This window comes from Ranitomeya variabilis, chromosome 4, assembly GCF_051348905.1.
Source record: "Ranitomeya variabilis isolate aRanVar5 chromosome 4, aRanVar5.hap1, whole genome shotgun sequence".
In the NCBI taxonomy this organism is placed as follows: Eukaryota; Metazoa; Chordata; class Amphibia; order Anura; family Dendrobatidae; genus Ranitomeya; species Ranitomeya variabilis.
In genome coordinates, this window is record NC_135235.1 from 241,277,942 (window position 1) to 241,293,699 (window position 15,758).

The following is a 15,758-nucleotide window of genomic DNA, read 5'->3' on the forward strand; positions in this document are numbered from 1 at the left end:
TGGTCTGATATCTATAGGGGATAGAGGAGAACATATGATATCTATAGGGGATAGAGGAGAATCGTCTGATATCTATAGGGGGTAGAGGAGAGTGGTCTGATATCTATAGGGGATAGAGGAGAACATATGATATCTATAGGGGATAGAGGAGAGTGGTCTGATATATATAGGGGATAGAGGAGAATGTATGATATCTATAGGGGATAAAAGAGAGTGTCTGATATCTATAGGGGATAGAGAAGAACATATGATATTTACAGGAGATAGAGGAGAACGTTTGATATCTATAGGGGACAGAGGAGAATGGTCTGATATCTATAGGGGATACAGGAGAATGGCCTGATATCTATAGGGGATAGGGGATAGAGGAGAATCACCTGATATCTATTAGGGATAGAGGAGAATGGCCTGATATCTATAGGGGATAGAGGAGAATGGCCTGATATCTATTAGGGATAGAGGAGAATGGTCTGATATATATTAGGGATAGAGGAGAATGTCTGATATCTATAGGGGATAGAGAACGTCTGATACCTATAGGAGATAGAGGAGAACGTCTGATAGCTATAGGGGATAGAGGAGAACATCTGATATCTATAGGGGATAGAGGAGAATGTCTGATATCTATAAGGGCTAAAGGAGAACGTCTGATATCTATAGGGGATAGAGCAGAACGGCCTGATATCTATAGGGGATAGAGGAGAACGTCTGATATCTAAAGGGGATAGAGGAGAACGTCTGATATCTATAGGGGATATAGGAGAACGTCTGATATCTATAGGGGATAGAGGAGAACGTCTGATATCTATAGGGGATAGAGGAGAATGGCCTGATATCTATAGGGGATAGAGGAGAATGGCCTGATATATATAGAGGATCGAGGAGAATGCCTGATATCTATAGGGGATAGAGGAGAATGGCCTGATATCTATAAGGGATAGAGGAGAATGTCCTGATATCTATAAGGGTTAGAGGAGAACGTCTGATATCTATAGGGGATATATGAGATTGTCAGATATCTATAGGGGATAGAGGAGAGTGGTCGGATATCTATAGGGGATAGAGGAGAATGGCCTGATATCTATAGGGGATAGAGGAGAATGGCCTGATATATATAGGGGATAGAGGAGAATGGCCTGATATCTATAGGGGATAGAGGAGAATGGCCTGATATCTATAGGGGATAGAGGAGAATGGCCTGATATCTATAGGGGATAGAGGAGAATGGCCTGATATCTATAGGGGATAGAGGAGAATGTCTGATATCTATAAGGGATAGAGGAGAATGTCTGATATCTATAGGGGAGAGAGGAGAATGGTATGTTATCTATAAGGGATAGAGGAGAATTATTTTCTATCTATAGGGGATAGAGGAGAGCATCTGATATTTATAAGGGATAGAAAACATCTGATATCTAGTTGATAGAGGAGAATTGTCTGATATCTATAGGGGGTAGAGGAGGGCATCTGATATCTATAGGGGATAAAGGAGAATGGTTTGATATCTACAGGGGATAGAGGAAACCGTCCGACATCTTTAGGGGATAGAAGAGAACGGTCTGATATCTATAGAGGATAGAGGAGAGTGTCAAGATATCTATAGGGGATAGAGGAGAATGGCCTGATATCTATAGGGGATAGAGGAGAATGGCCTGATATCTATAGGGGATAGAGGAGAATCGTCTGATATCTATAGGGGGTAGAGGAGAGTGGTCTGATATCTATAGGGGATAGAGGAGAACATATGATATCTATAGGGGATAGAGGAGAGTGGTCTGATATCTATGGGGGATAGAGGAGAACGTATAATATCTATAGGGGATAGAGGAGAGTGGTCTGATATCTATGGGGGATAGAGGAGAACGTATGATATCTATAGGGGATAGAGGACACATTGTATGTTTAATATCTTTGTGGGATAGAGGAGAACGGTCAGATATCTATAGGGAATAGAGGAGAATGATCTGATATCTATAGGGGATAGAGGAGAATGGTGTGACATCTACAGGGGATAGAGGAAACCGTCCGACATCTATAGGGGATAGAAGAGAACGGTCTGATATCTATAGAGGATAGAGGAGAGTGTCAAGATATCTATAGGGGATAGAGGAGAATGGCCTGATATCTATAGGGGATAGAGGAGAATGGCCTGATATCTATAGGGGATAGAGGAGAATCGTCTGATATCTATAGGGGGTAGAGGAGAGTGGTCTGGTATCTATAGGGGATAGAGGAGAACGTATGATATCTATAGGGGATAGAGGAGAGTGGTCTGATATATATAGGGGATAGAGGAGAATGTATGATATCTATAGGGGATAAAAGAGAGTGTCTGATATCTATAGGGGATAGAGGAGAACGTATGATATCTATAGGGAATAGAGGAGAGTGGTCTGATATCTATAGGGGATAGAGAAGAATGATCTGATATCTATAGGGGATAGATGAGAATGTATGATATCTATAGGGGATAGAGGAGAATGGCATAGGGGATAGAGGAGAGTGGTATGATATCTATAGGGGATAGAGGAGAATGATCTGATATATATATAGGGGATAGAGGAGAATTATCTGATATCTATAGGGGATAGAAGAGAATGTATGATATCTATAGGGGATAGAGGAGAATGTATATCTATAGGGGATAGAGGAGAATGGTCTGATATCTATTGGGGATAGAGGAGAATGATCTGATATCTATAGGGGATAGAGGAGAATGATCTGATATCTATAGGGGATAGAGGAGAATGATCTGATATCTATAGGGGATAGAGGAGAATGTCTGATATCTATAGGGTTGGCTTTTATGCCGCCGTCACGCTGCTTTCCTGGTGGCGCTTTGCCTGCTGGTTTAATTCTCCACGATGATCGTCGGCCGCATAAATGCTGACACTTATCTCATGTATAAAACCAGCTGACGACCCCCGAAAAGTCAGGAGGCGCAGATGACAGATCCCCGTAGGTGGGGGGGGTCTCCTCAATCTTTCTCTTATCTTGTTATAAAGCACTGAAACGATAAAAGGCAAGGGGGTGCCCTAACTTTGTCAGGGGAGACTTGTCTGGGATAGAGAAGAATGGCGCAGAGAGGCTTCTGGAAAATGTGACAGTAAGTGGAGCCACCGCTATACATCACTCCAATCACACTGGAGATCAGGGGGTTAAGGTGGTCCCTGCATGACAAAAAGCCAATGGGAGAAAGCACAATGCCCCCATGTGCGGACGGATAGGAAACCCCCAAACCTGCCCAATGGCACGCCTACACAACACCGACCACTCATTGGTTAACATGCAGCAAAAACAAGGGTGTGCAGACCAACAACATATGCAGCATGTCCCCTATGTACAGGACCCCCAACATGCACACTCCTGAACACACCTATAGTATTTGTGCTCCTCCAGTATACAGGACCCCCAACATGTATCCCACTAATATACATTCTCCCATTGTAGCTGGGGGCTCACAGCACATAATTAGGGGGTCAGTGCGTGCAGAGAGCGGGGGGCACACAACTCCAGTAGAACTTACTCAGGAACGGTTCTTGATCCAGTTCAGAGACACTTATACCTGCAAGCTGCGGGGCTAATGGGGTCACCACCGACCCTGAGGAAGGTGAGAATGGGGGGGGATAGTAGGGAGCGGACAAGGGCAGAACAAGGGGGTGGAAAAGAGCAACACGAGGGGGCGGACAAGGGCAGAACGAGGGGGCGGACAAGGGCAGAACGACGGGGTGGACAAGAACAACACGAGGGGGCGGACAAGGGCAGAACGAGGGGGCGGACAAGAGCAGAACGAGGGGGCAGACAAGGGCAGAATGAGGCGTGGACAAGAGCAACACGAGGGGGCGGACAAGGGCAGAACGAGGGGTGGACAAGAGCAACACGAGGGGGCGGACAAGTGCAGAACGAAAGGTGGACAAGAGCAACACGAGGGGGCGGACAAGTGCAGAACGAGGGGTGGACAAGAGCAACACGAGGGGGCGGACAAGTGCAGAAAGAGGGGTGGAAAAGAGCAACACGAGGGGGCGGACAAGGGCAGAACGACGGGGTGGACAAGAGCAACACGAGGGGGCGGACAAGTGCAGAACGAGGAGTGGACAAGAGCAACACGAGGGGGCGGACAAGGGCAGAACGAGGGGTGGACAAGAGCAACACGAGGGGGCGGACAAGGGCAGAACGAGGGGTGGACAAGAGCAACATGAGGGGACGGACAAGGGCAGAACGAGGGGGCGGACAAAAGCAACATGAGGTTGCAGACAAGGGCAACACAAGGGGGCGAACAAGAGCAACATGAGGGGCAATCAAGGAGAGCACAAGGGGGAGGATAATGGCAGCACAAGAGGGGGGACAAGGGCAACACGAGGGGGAGGACAAGGGCAGCACGAGAGAAGGGACAAGGGTAATACGAGGGGGAGGACAAGGGCAGCACGAGAGGGGGGACAAGGGCAACACGAGAGAGGGGACAAGGGCAACACGAGGGGGAGGACAAGGGCAGCACGAGAGAAGGGACAAGGGTAACATGAGGGGGAGGACAAGGGCAGCACGAGAGGGGGGACAAGGGCAACACGAGAGGGGGGACGAGCAACACAAGGGGCAATCAAGGAGAGCATGAGGGGGAGGATAATGGCAGCACGAGAGGGGGGACAAGGGCAACACGAGGGGGAGGACAAGGGCAGCACGAGAGAGAGGACAAGGGCAACACAAGAGGGGGGACAAGGGCAACACGAGAGGCGATCAAGGAGAGCATGAGGGGGAGGACAAGGGCAGCATGAGGAAGCAGGCAAGAGCAACACGAGGGGGCGGACAAGTGCAGAATGAGGGGTGGACAAGAGCAACACGAGGGGGCGGACAAGGGCAGAACGACGGGGTGGACAAGAGCAACACAAAGGGGCGGACAAGGGCAGAACGAGGGGATGGACAAGAGCAACACGAGGGGGGCGGACAAGGGCAGAACGAGGGGGCGGACAAGAGCAACATGAGGTTGCGGACAAGGGCAACACAAGGGGGCGAACAAGAGCAACATGAGGGGCAATCAAGGAGAGCGTGAGGGGGAGGATAATGGCAGCATGAGAGGGGGACAAGGGCAACATGAGGGGGAGGACAAGGGCAACACGAGATGAGGGACAAGGGCAACACGGGGCGCAATCAAGGAGAGCACGAGGAAGAGGATAATGGCAGAACGAGAGGAGGGACAAGGGCAACACGAGGAGGAGGACAAGGGCAACACGAGGGGGAGGACAAGGGCAGCACGAGAGAGGGGACAAGGGCAACACAAGGGAGAGGACAAGGGCAGCACGAGAGGGGGACAAGGGCAACACGAGAGGGGGGACAAGGGCAACACAAGGGGCGATCAAGGAGAGCACGAGGGGGAGGACAAGGGCAGCATGAGGAAATGGAAAGAGAAACACGAGGGGCGGACAGGGAGAGCGCGAGGGGGAGGACAAGGGCAGCATGAGAGGGGGAACAAAGGCAGCATGAGAAAGCGAACAAGAGCACCACGAGGGGGCAGACAAGGAGAGCGCGAGGGGGCGGACAAGGAGAGCGCGAGCGGGCGGACAAAGAGCGCAAGGGGCGGACAAGGAGAGGGCGAGGAGGCGGACAAGGAGAGCGTGAGGGGACGGACAAGAAGAGGGCGAGAGGGAGGACAAAGAGAGCACGAGGGGGAGGACAAAGAGAGCGCGAGGGGGCAGACAAAAGGAGCGCGAAGGGGCGGTCAAAAGGAGCACGAGGGGCGGACAAAAGGAGCATGAGGGGGCGGACAAAAGGAGCACGAGGGGGTGGACAAAAGGACCGCAAGGGGGTGGAAAAAAGGAGCGCGAGGGGCGGAAAAATGGAGCGCGAGGGGGCGGAAAAAAGGAGCGCAAGGGGGGTGGACAAAAGGAGAGCGAGGGGGCAGATAAAAGAAGAGCGAGGGGGCGGACAAAAGAAGAACGAGGGGAGCGGACAAAAGGAGCACGAGGGGGTGGACAAGTGAGCGGACAAGGAGAGCACGAGGGGTATGAGGGAAGTGCAGGAAGTAGGGCAGGAAAGAGTAACAAGAGGAGCAAGGGGAACATAAGATGGGGGAACAAGGAAAAAATGGGGGGGACAATGGTAGCATGGAGGAAAGATGAGAGAATGGGATGGCGGAAGCAAGGAGAGCAATGGGGTAATAAAGGGAAGCATATAGGGAATGAGGGGAGAATGGGGGAAAGAAGTGAGGGGGTAAAAAGGAAAAAAGAGTTGATGTGAATCTCAAGATAATATATTTGTGCTCCTGTGTCCTGGCCTATAGCTTCTCTATGTCAGCACAATGCATGCTGGGAAGTCTACAGACACCAGTAATTCCCAGAGACACTTAGACCCTATAGAGCCTACACACCCTCAGATCTTACAGAGTTCATTTGTCCTATACCATGTGCTGCATCTCCAGCAGAGGAGCCATCTGGCGTCCATTACCCCATCATTCCTCACACATCATCTTGTCATTACTTCAAAAACATCTGGAGAACTCGCACCATCTCAGATCCACGAGTTGCGTGTTATCATGGGGCGCTGTAGCCATTACAGCAGGCACAGGGCGCTCACACATAGTGCTGGGGCCATCACTATCACACGGGCGTGGGGGATGTCCCCGACATAAGGGCACCGGGGCCAAGTCCTGACATATGGGGGTGGGGGCCTGTCCCGACATACAGACGCAGGGGACATCCTCGACAAATGGGCACCGTGGCCTAGGCCTGACACACAGCACACAGGCGCGGGGGCTAGTCCCCAACTTACAGACACAGTGTTCAAGCCCCGACATATGGGCGCAGGGGCCAGTTCCCAATATACGGGCATGGGGAACATCCCAAATATACAGGCACCGGAGCCAAACACCGACACACAGGTGGGGGGTCCAGTCCCTGACACACAGGCGCAGGGGCCAGTTCCCGACATACAGGGAACCAGAGCCAAGCCCCGATACACCGCCATGGGGGTCAGCCCCAGACATACGAGTGCGAGGGAATGCATGTGTGGGGATCCAACCCCACTCATCGCCGTTGAGCATGCACCATCCTCACCTGTAAAGAAGGAGGCAACAGTTGAGGGCAATATAGTTATGGTTCCTTCTGTCACCAGGATGCCGCTGCCAATCTCACTGCTGCCCCGGTCATCTGAAATGAGATGGAGTCCACTTGTAAGAACTCTGGCTCACAATAGGGGGAGCCACACGTGGGTGGCGGGCATCCACACACGGAAGGCGAGCATCCACACATGGGAGGCGGGGAACCACACACGAGAGGCGGGGAACTACACACAGGAGGCGGGCATCCACACACGGGAGGCGGGGAACCACAAATGGGAGGCGGGGAACCATACACAGGAGGCGGGGAACCACACACGGGAGGCGGGGAACCACAAATGGGAGGCGGGGAACCATACACGGGAGGCGGGGAGCCACAAATGGGAGGCGGGGAACCACACACGGGAGGCGGGGAACCACACACGGGAGGTGCGCATCCACACACGGGAGGTGGGGAACCACACAAGGGAGGCGGGGAACCACACACAGGAGGCGGGGAACCACACACGGGAGGCGGGGAACCACACACGGGAGGCGGGGAACCACAAAAGGGAAGCGGGGAACCACACACGGGAGGTGCGCATCCACACACGGGAGGCGGAGAACCACACATGGAAGGTGGGGAACCACACATGGGAGGCGGGGAACCACACACGGGAGGCGGGGAACCACAAAAGGGAGGCGGGGAACCACACACAGGAGGTGCGCATCCACAAAAGGGAGGCGGGCATCCACACAGGGGAGGCAGGGAACCACACACGGGAGGCGGGGAACCACACATGGGTGGCGGGCATCCACACACGGGAGGCAGGGAACCACACACGGGAGGCGGGGAACCACACACTGGAGGCGGGGAACCACACACGGGAGGCGGGGAACCACACAGGGGAGGCGGGGAACCACACACGGGAGGCGGGGAACCACACACGGGAGGCGGGGAACCCCACACGGGAGGCGGGGAACCACAAAAGGGAAGCGGGGAACCACACACGGGAGGTGCGCATCCACACACGGGAGGCGGAGAACCACACATGGAAGGTGGGGAACCACACATGGGAGGCGGGGAACCACACACGGGAGGCGGGGAACCACAAAAGGGAGGCGGGGAACCACACACAGGAGGTGCGCATCCACAAAAGGGAGGCGGGTATCCACACACGGGAGGCAGGGAACCACACACGGGAGGCGGGGAACCACACATGGGTGGCGGGCATCCACACACGGGAGGCAGGGAACCACACACGGGAGGCGGGGAACCACACACTGGAGGCGGGGAACCACACACGGGAGGCGGGGAACCACACAGGGGAGGCAGGGAACCACACACGGGAGGCGGGGAACCACACACGGGAGGCGGGGAACCACACACGGGAGGCGGGGAACCACACACGGGAGGCGGGGAACCACAAAAGGGAAGCGGGGAACCACACACGGGAGGTGCGCATCCACACACGGGAGGCGGAGAACCACACATGGAAGGTGGGGAACCACACATGGGAGGCGGGGAACCACACACGGGAGGCGGAGAACCACAAAAGGGAGGCGGGGAACCACACACAGGAGGTGCGCATCCACAAAAGGGAGGCGGGCATCCACACACGGGAGGCAGGGAACCACACACGGGAGGCGGGGAACCACACATGGGTGGCGGGCATCCACACACGGGAGGCAGGGAACCACACACGGGAGGCGGGGAACCACACACTGGAGGCGGGGAACCACACACGGGAGGCGGGGAACCACACAGGGGAGGCAGGGAACCACACACGGGAGGCGGGGAACCACACACGGGAGGCGGGGAACCACACACGGGAGGCGGGGAACCACACACGGGAGGCGGGGAACCACAAAAGGGAAGCGGGGAACCACACACGGGAGGTGCGCATCCACACACGGGAGGCGGAGAACCACACATGGAAGGTGGGGAACCACACATGGGAGGCGGGGAACCACACACGGGAGGCGGAGAACCACAAAAGGGAGGCGGGGAACCACACACAGGAGGTGCGCATCCACAAAAGGGAGGCGGGCATCCACACACGGGAGGCAGGGAACCACACACGGGAGGCGGGGAACCACACATGGGTGGCGGGCATCCACACACGGGAGGCAGGGAACCACACACGGGAGGCGGGGAACCACACACTGGAGGCGGGGAACCACACACGGGAGGCGGGGAACCACACAGGGGAGGCAGGGAACCACACACGGGAGGCGGGGAACCACACACGGGAGGCGGGGAACCACACACGGGAGGCGGGGAACCACACACGGGAGGTGCGCATCCACACACGGGAGGTGGAGAACCACACACGGGAGGCGGAGAACCACACAAGGGAGGCGGGGAACCACACACAGGAGGAAGGCAGCCACACACGGGAGGCGTGGAACCACACAAGGGAGGTGGGGAACCACACACAGGAGGTGGGCAGCCACACACGGGAAGCGGGGAACCACACACGGAAGGCGGGGAACCACACATGGGAGGCGGGGAACCACACGGGAGGCGGGCAGCCACACACGGGAGGTGGGGAACAACACACGGGAGGCGAGGAGCCACACAAGGGAGGCGGGGAACCACACACTGCAGGTGGGGAGCCACATTACATACAGGAGGTGGGGAGGCACTCATGCATCCCCCTGAGCATAAACTATAATAATACAGGGCAATTCTATGGCTGTCGCTGTGGTATGCATAGCACATCTGTATGGCAAAGGAGAATAGAGGGCACATCCAGAGGACAAAGTTCACCCCAGGGGAAACTCATAAAACATACACTCAGAGAGAAAAGTCTATGCTTCAGACGGTACCAAATCGCATACAGACACCACTGCTGCCACACCGATGGACACTGCCTCTGACCACAGCCATAATGGGCAACATGTCAACACTCTTCCTGACAAACCACAACCTGGAGGGTTAATACTGAACATGTCTCCCATACCCACAGCAAGAAACAGGTTAATGTAGACACCAATTCTGGAGGTGAAAGTACAGTGGCTGAAACTGACAGCGAGGAGCAAGAGCAGGAGAACAAGAGCCGAACAGCAAGAGGCAAGCAGCAAGAGACGAACAGCAAGAGCCGGAAAGCAAGAGCCGAACAGCAAGAGCCGAAGAGCAAGAGTGGAGAGCAAGAGCCGGAGAGCAAGAGCCGAACAGCAAGAGCCGGAGAGCAAGAGTCGAACAGCAAGAGCCAAAGAGCAAGAGCCGAACAGCAAGAGCCGAACAGCAAGAGCCAAACAGCAACAGCCGGACAGCAAGAGCCGAACAGCAAGAGCCGAACAGCAAGAGCCAAACAGCAAGAGCCAAACAGCAAGAGCAAAACAGCAAGAGCCAAACAGCAAGAGCCAAACAGCAAGAGCCGGAAAGCAAGAGCCGAACAGCAAGAGCCAAACAGCAAGAGCCAAACAGCAAGAGCCAAACAGCAAGAGCCAAACAGCAAGAGCCAAACAGCAAGAGCCGGAAAGCAAGAGCCGAACAGCAAGAGCCGGAATGCAAGAGCCGAACAGCAAGAGCCGAAGAGCAAGAGCGGAGAGCAAGAGCCGAACAGCAAGAGCCGGAGAGCAAGAGTCGAACAGCAAGAGCCAAAGAGCAAGAGCCGAACAGCAAGAGCCGAACAGCAAGAGCCAAACAGCAACAGCCGGACAGCAAGAGCCGAACAGCAAGAGCCAAACAGCAAGAGCCAAACAGCAAGAGCCAAACAGCAAGAGCCAAACAGCAAGAGCCGGAAAGCAAGAGCCGAACAGCAAGAGCCGGAATGCAAGAGCCGAACAGCAAGAGCCGAAGAGCAAGAGCGGAGAGCAAGAGCCGGACAGCAAGAGCCGGACAGCAAGAGCCAAACAGCAAAAGCCAAACAGCAAGAGCCAAACAACAAGAGCTGGAGAGCAACAGCCGGACAGCAAGAGCCGGAGAGCAAGAGCCAGACAGCAAGAGCTGGAAAGCAAGAGCTGAAGAGCAAGAGCCGGAGAGCAAGAGCCGAACAGCAAGAGCCGAACAGCAAGAGCCGAACAGCAAGAGGCGGACAGCAAGAGCCGATCAGCAAGAGCCGGACAGCAAGAGCCGGACAGCAAGAGCTGGAGAGCAAGAGCCAGAGAGAAAGAGCCAGAGAGCAAGAGCCAGAGAGCAAGAACCGGAGAGCAAGAGCCGGAGAGCAAGAGCCGGACAGCAAGAGTCGGACACCAAGAGCCGGACAGCAAGAGCCAAACAGCAAGAGCCGGAGAGCAAGAGCCGAACAGCAAGAGCCAAAGAGAAAGAGCCGGAAAGCAAGAGCCGGAGAGAAAGAGCTGGAGAGCAAGAGCCGGAGTGCAAGAGCCGGAGAGCAAGAGCCGAAGAGCAAGAGCCAGAGAGCAAGAGCCGGAGAACAAGAGCCGAACAGCAAGAGCCAAACAGCAAGAGCCAAACAGCAAGAGCCAAACAGCAAGAGCTGGAGAGCAAGAGCCGAACAGCAAAAACCGGAGAGCAAGAGCCGGACAGCAACAGCCGGAGAGCAAGAGCCGGACAGCAAGAGCCAGAGACCAAGAGCCGAACAGCAAGAGCCGGAGAGCAAGAGCCAGAGAGCAAGAGCCGGAGAGCAAGAGCCGGACAGCAAGAGCCGGAGAGCAAGAGCCGAACAGCAAGAGCCGAACAGCAAGAGCCGGACAGCAAGAGCCGGACAGCAAGAGTCAGACAGCAAGAGCCGGAGAGCAAGAGCCGGAGAGCAAGAGCCGGACAGCAAGAGCCGGAGAGCAAGAGCCGGAGAGCAAGAGCCGGAGAGCAAGAGCCGGAGAGCAAGAGCCGGAGAGCAAGAGCCGAACAGCAAGAGCCGAACAGCAAGAGTCGGAGAGCAAGAGTCGGAGAGCAAGAGCCAGAGAACATTGCCCAGCCTGAGACAAGCTAACACAAAGGCTGTATACAGGGCAGGCGGTGACTACACGGCCGTATACAGGGCAGGTGGTGATTACACGGCCGTATACAGGGCAGGCGGTGATTACACGTCTGCATACAGGGCAGGTGCTGATTACACGGCCGTACACAGGGCAGGCGGTGATTACACTGCAGTATACAGGGCAGGTGGTGATTACACGGCCGTATAGAGGGCAGGCGGTGATTACACAGCCGTATACAGGGCAGGTGGTGATTACACGGCCGTATAGAGGGCAGGCGGTGATTACACAGCCGTACACAGGGCAGGCAGTGATTACACAGCCGTACACAGAGCAGGTGCTGATTACACAGCCGTACACAGGGCAGGTGGTGATTACACGGCCGTGCACAGGGCAGGTGGTGATTACATGGCCGTATACAGGGCAGGTACGTGTAGAATATATAGTTTTTACCTCCGGACGCTCCGTCTGCCATGAAGTCCTCGTCGTCTCCCAGGTCTCCATACTCCCACTTGTGTCCCGGTCGCGTCTCTGCCTCATTCTCAGGAAAATACACTTCATCCAAAACTCTGGAACAGCAAGAAACCTGCAAGACACCGGGGAAATCCGTCACCAAAACTACCACACAGTAATGAGGGGGGTATACAGGGCAGGGTCAGGTGTGGAGGGCGGTATACAGGGCAGGGTCAAGTGTGGAGGACGGTATACAGGGCAGGGTTAGGTGTGGAGGGCGGTATACAGGGCAGGGTCAGGTGTGGAGGGCGGTATACAGGGCAGGGTCAGGTGTGGAGGGCGGTATACAGGGCAGGGTTAGGTGTGGAGGGCGGTATACAGGGCAGGGTCAGGTGTGGAGGGCGGTATACAGGGCAGGGTTAGGTATGGAGGGTGGTATACAGGGCAGGGTCAAGTGTGGAGGGCGGTATACAGGGCAGGGTCAGGTGTGGAGGGCGGTATACAGGGCAGGGTCAGGTGTTGAGGGCGGTATACAGGGCAGGGTTAGGTGTGGAGGGTGGTATACAGGGCAGGGTCAGGTGTGGAGGGTGGTATACAGGGCAGGGTTAGGTGTGGAGGGTGGTATACAGGGCAGGGTCAGGTGTGGAGGGCGGTATAGAGGGCAGGGTCAGGTGTGGAGGGCGGTATACAGGGCAGGGTCAGGTGTGGAGTGCGGTATACAGGGCAGGGTCAGGTGTGGAGGGCGGTATACAGGGCAGGGTTAGGTGTAGAGGGCGGTATACAGGGCAGGGTCAGGTGTGGAGGGTGGTATACAGGGCAGGGTCAGGTGTGGAGGGCGGTATACAGGGCAGGGTCAGGTGTGGAGGGCGGTATACAGGGCAGGGTCAGGTGTGGAGGGCGGTATATAATGAACAATACCTACGGGAGGTATGAGCATTTCGGCTTGCTGCCTTCACTTCTGACCCTTCTGACTTTTGGCCAGGTCTCGTATGTGCCCTTCTCACAGAGCCTCTTTAATTCATATATTCTGCCCCAATGTCCATGAGCCGCTGCCCGCAGTGCCCGATACAGGGCCAAGTAGGCAGTGTGGGGTCCCAGTCACCCTTCCTCCATTCATCACATACTACACTGTGCCAATAGACATTAGGAAGCCACCAAACAAAAACTCGGAAGTCCCTGCGGGTGAGGAGGCCACCGAACGCTTCCATCACCTAGAGGTGAGGTCCTGAGTGACAGGTCCCCTTGCTGCCCGGCTCATCAGACCGCATTAAGAGAGGAATGTGTTGTAGCAGCACTTTCCTGAGCAAATACGCCGGGGCTTATGATCACAGGCAGCTCCAGCCGGGAACAAAGAGGTTTAACGCCAACATAAAAGGTGTTTAGTCAGCTTGGGCAGAACTGAATGAGAGATGGAGCCGCGGGAAAACCAGGGATGGCGTCTGTGCCGTCCCCAAATGTCGCTGTTCAAGGTGTTGGAATAGAGGTCTGGTGGTGCACCTGGGAGACAAAGCTGAGCACAAGGACCACGAGAAACAGGAGACAGCCACCACCAGATGGATCCCGATCCGAGATCTGTCCTCCAGACATCAACCAGCCAAGAATTGGCCAAAGTCAACCACATGGAGAAGAGTATGGCCTCATATCGTCATGCTCACAGACTACAGGGCTGTCCTTCAGTCTCTGACCCTAAAACCCCTGGTCCCTTCTCCCTTGTGAATAACCTCCAGCCCCTCCCCTACTGGTGTATAACCTCCGGCCCCTCCCCTACTGGTGTATAAACTCCGGCCCCTCCCCTACTGGTGTATAACCTCCGGTCCGTCACCTACTGGTGTATAACCTCCGGCCCCTCCCCTACTGGTGTATAATCACCGTCCCCTCCCCTACTGGTGTATAACCTCAGTCCCCTCCCCTACTGGTGTATAACCTCCGGCCCCTCCCCTACTGGTGTAAAACCTCCGGCCCCTCCCCTACTGGTGTATAACCTCCAGCCCCTCCCCTACTTGTTTATAACCTTTGGCCCCTCCTCTACTGGTGTATAACCTCCGGTCAGTCCCCTACTGGTGTATAACCTCCGGCCCCTCCCCTACTGGTGTATAACCTCCAGCCCCTCCCCTACTGGTGTATAATATCTGGCTCCTTCGCTTCTTGGTATATAACCTCCAGTACCCCTGGTGTATAACCTCCAGCCCCTCCCCCTGGTATATAACCTCCAGCCCCTCCCCCTGGTGTATAATAGCTGGCCCCTTTGCTTCTTCGTATACACCCCTGGCGTAGAACGTCTCGTGCCCCCCTGCCATGTCTGACTGCCTGTGACAGAACATCTGGTGGTGCAGAGCTCACTGCCATTAGCGTGGTCCTGTAATAGGAGCCACCAGAGTAACAAGTCCATCCATAACATATCTTCCACCTGGACCTTCATCATCCCCTGTGAGTAATATTATTGATAAGTGGAAGGAACCGCAGCAACTCAGCCACGAAAACCCCATAATGTTACAGAGCGAGGAGCCAGAGTGCTGAGGGGCAAAGGGTATAAAAGTCACCACCGTTCTGCTGACCTCATCTGGTCTAACACCAGCCCAAATACTGCGCCTCTTCATGGGAGTTTCATGGCACAGCAGCTGCATGCAGCCGTACATCACCAAGCACAATGCCGAGCGTTGGATGGAGTGGTATCTAGCCACCACCACTGGACTCTGGGGGAGACATGTTCTGTGCAGATGTCAACTTCTCCCAATGTTTAGAGATCAGAAGACCACTCTCAATGAGTTGTCCATTTCCAATGAGGAGACCTTTCTGATGGGTTAGCCTCTTCTGATCCAATTAATTCTCCTAATGGGAAGACGTCTTCAGAATGGTAGATGTGAGGTGACCTCTCCTAGTGGGCAGAGATGGAGAGACATCTCGTGATGTGTGGAAGCGCTAACCTGTTCTGATGGGAAATATCTTCTGAAGGGTAGAGATGGGGAGACCTCATATAATGCGTAGGCGTTTGGAAATTAAATTTTTCCAATGAGGATACCTTTAATAAGGACAACTTTGATTAAGTATAAAGATGGTAGAACCTCTGTAATGAGAAGTAATGGAAAGACCTCGGGAGAGTGATAGGGAGACCTCGGCAGCAGAGAGATGGGGAGACCTCGGCAGACAGACAGGGAGAACTCGGCAGACAGACGGGGAGACGTCGGCAGACAGACGGGGACAACTTGGCAGACAGACGGGGACAACTCGGCAGACAGACGGGGACAACTCGGTAGCAGATAGAGGGGAAGACCTCGGCAGCAGATAGACGGGGAGAACTCGGCAGAAGATAGATGGGGAGAACTCGGCAGACAGATGGGGAGATCTCGGCAGATAGATGGGGAGAACTCGGCAGATAGATGGGGAGAACTCGGTAGAC

At 55.0% G+C, this 15,758-nt stretch overlaps 1 protein-coding gene across 5 annotated transcripts in view; it reads right to left on the reverse strand.

The window, feature by feature from the left end:
• The window catches only part of HSPG2 (heparan sulfate proteoglycan 2), a 237,714-nt gene that overhangs the window by 163,444 nt on the left and 58,512 nt on the right, over nucleotides 1-15,758 (reverse strand). For all 5 annotated transcript variants that reach the window (XM_077260474.1, XM_077260476.1, XM_077260475.1 and 2 more), the window contains exons 2-4: nucleotides 12,362-12,494; nucleotides 7,044-7,136; nucleotides 3,527-3,601 (exon numbers count right to left, since the gene is read on the reverse strand). In XM_077260474.1, the coding sequence (XP_077116589.1) occupies nucleotides 3,527-3,601; nucleotides 7,044-7,136; nucleotides 12,362-12,494 (301 nt within the window). The remainder of the gene's footprint in view (nucleotides 1-3,526; nucleotides 3,602-7,043; nucleotides 7,137-12,361; nucleotides 12,495-15,758) is intronic.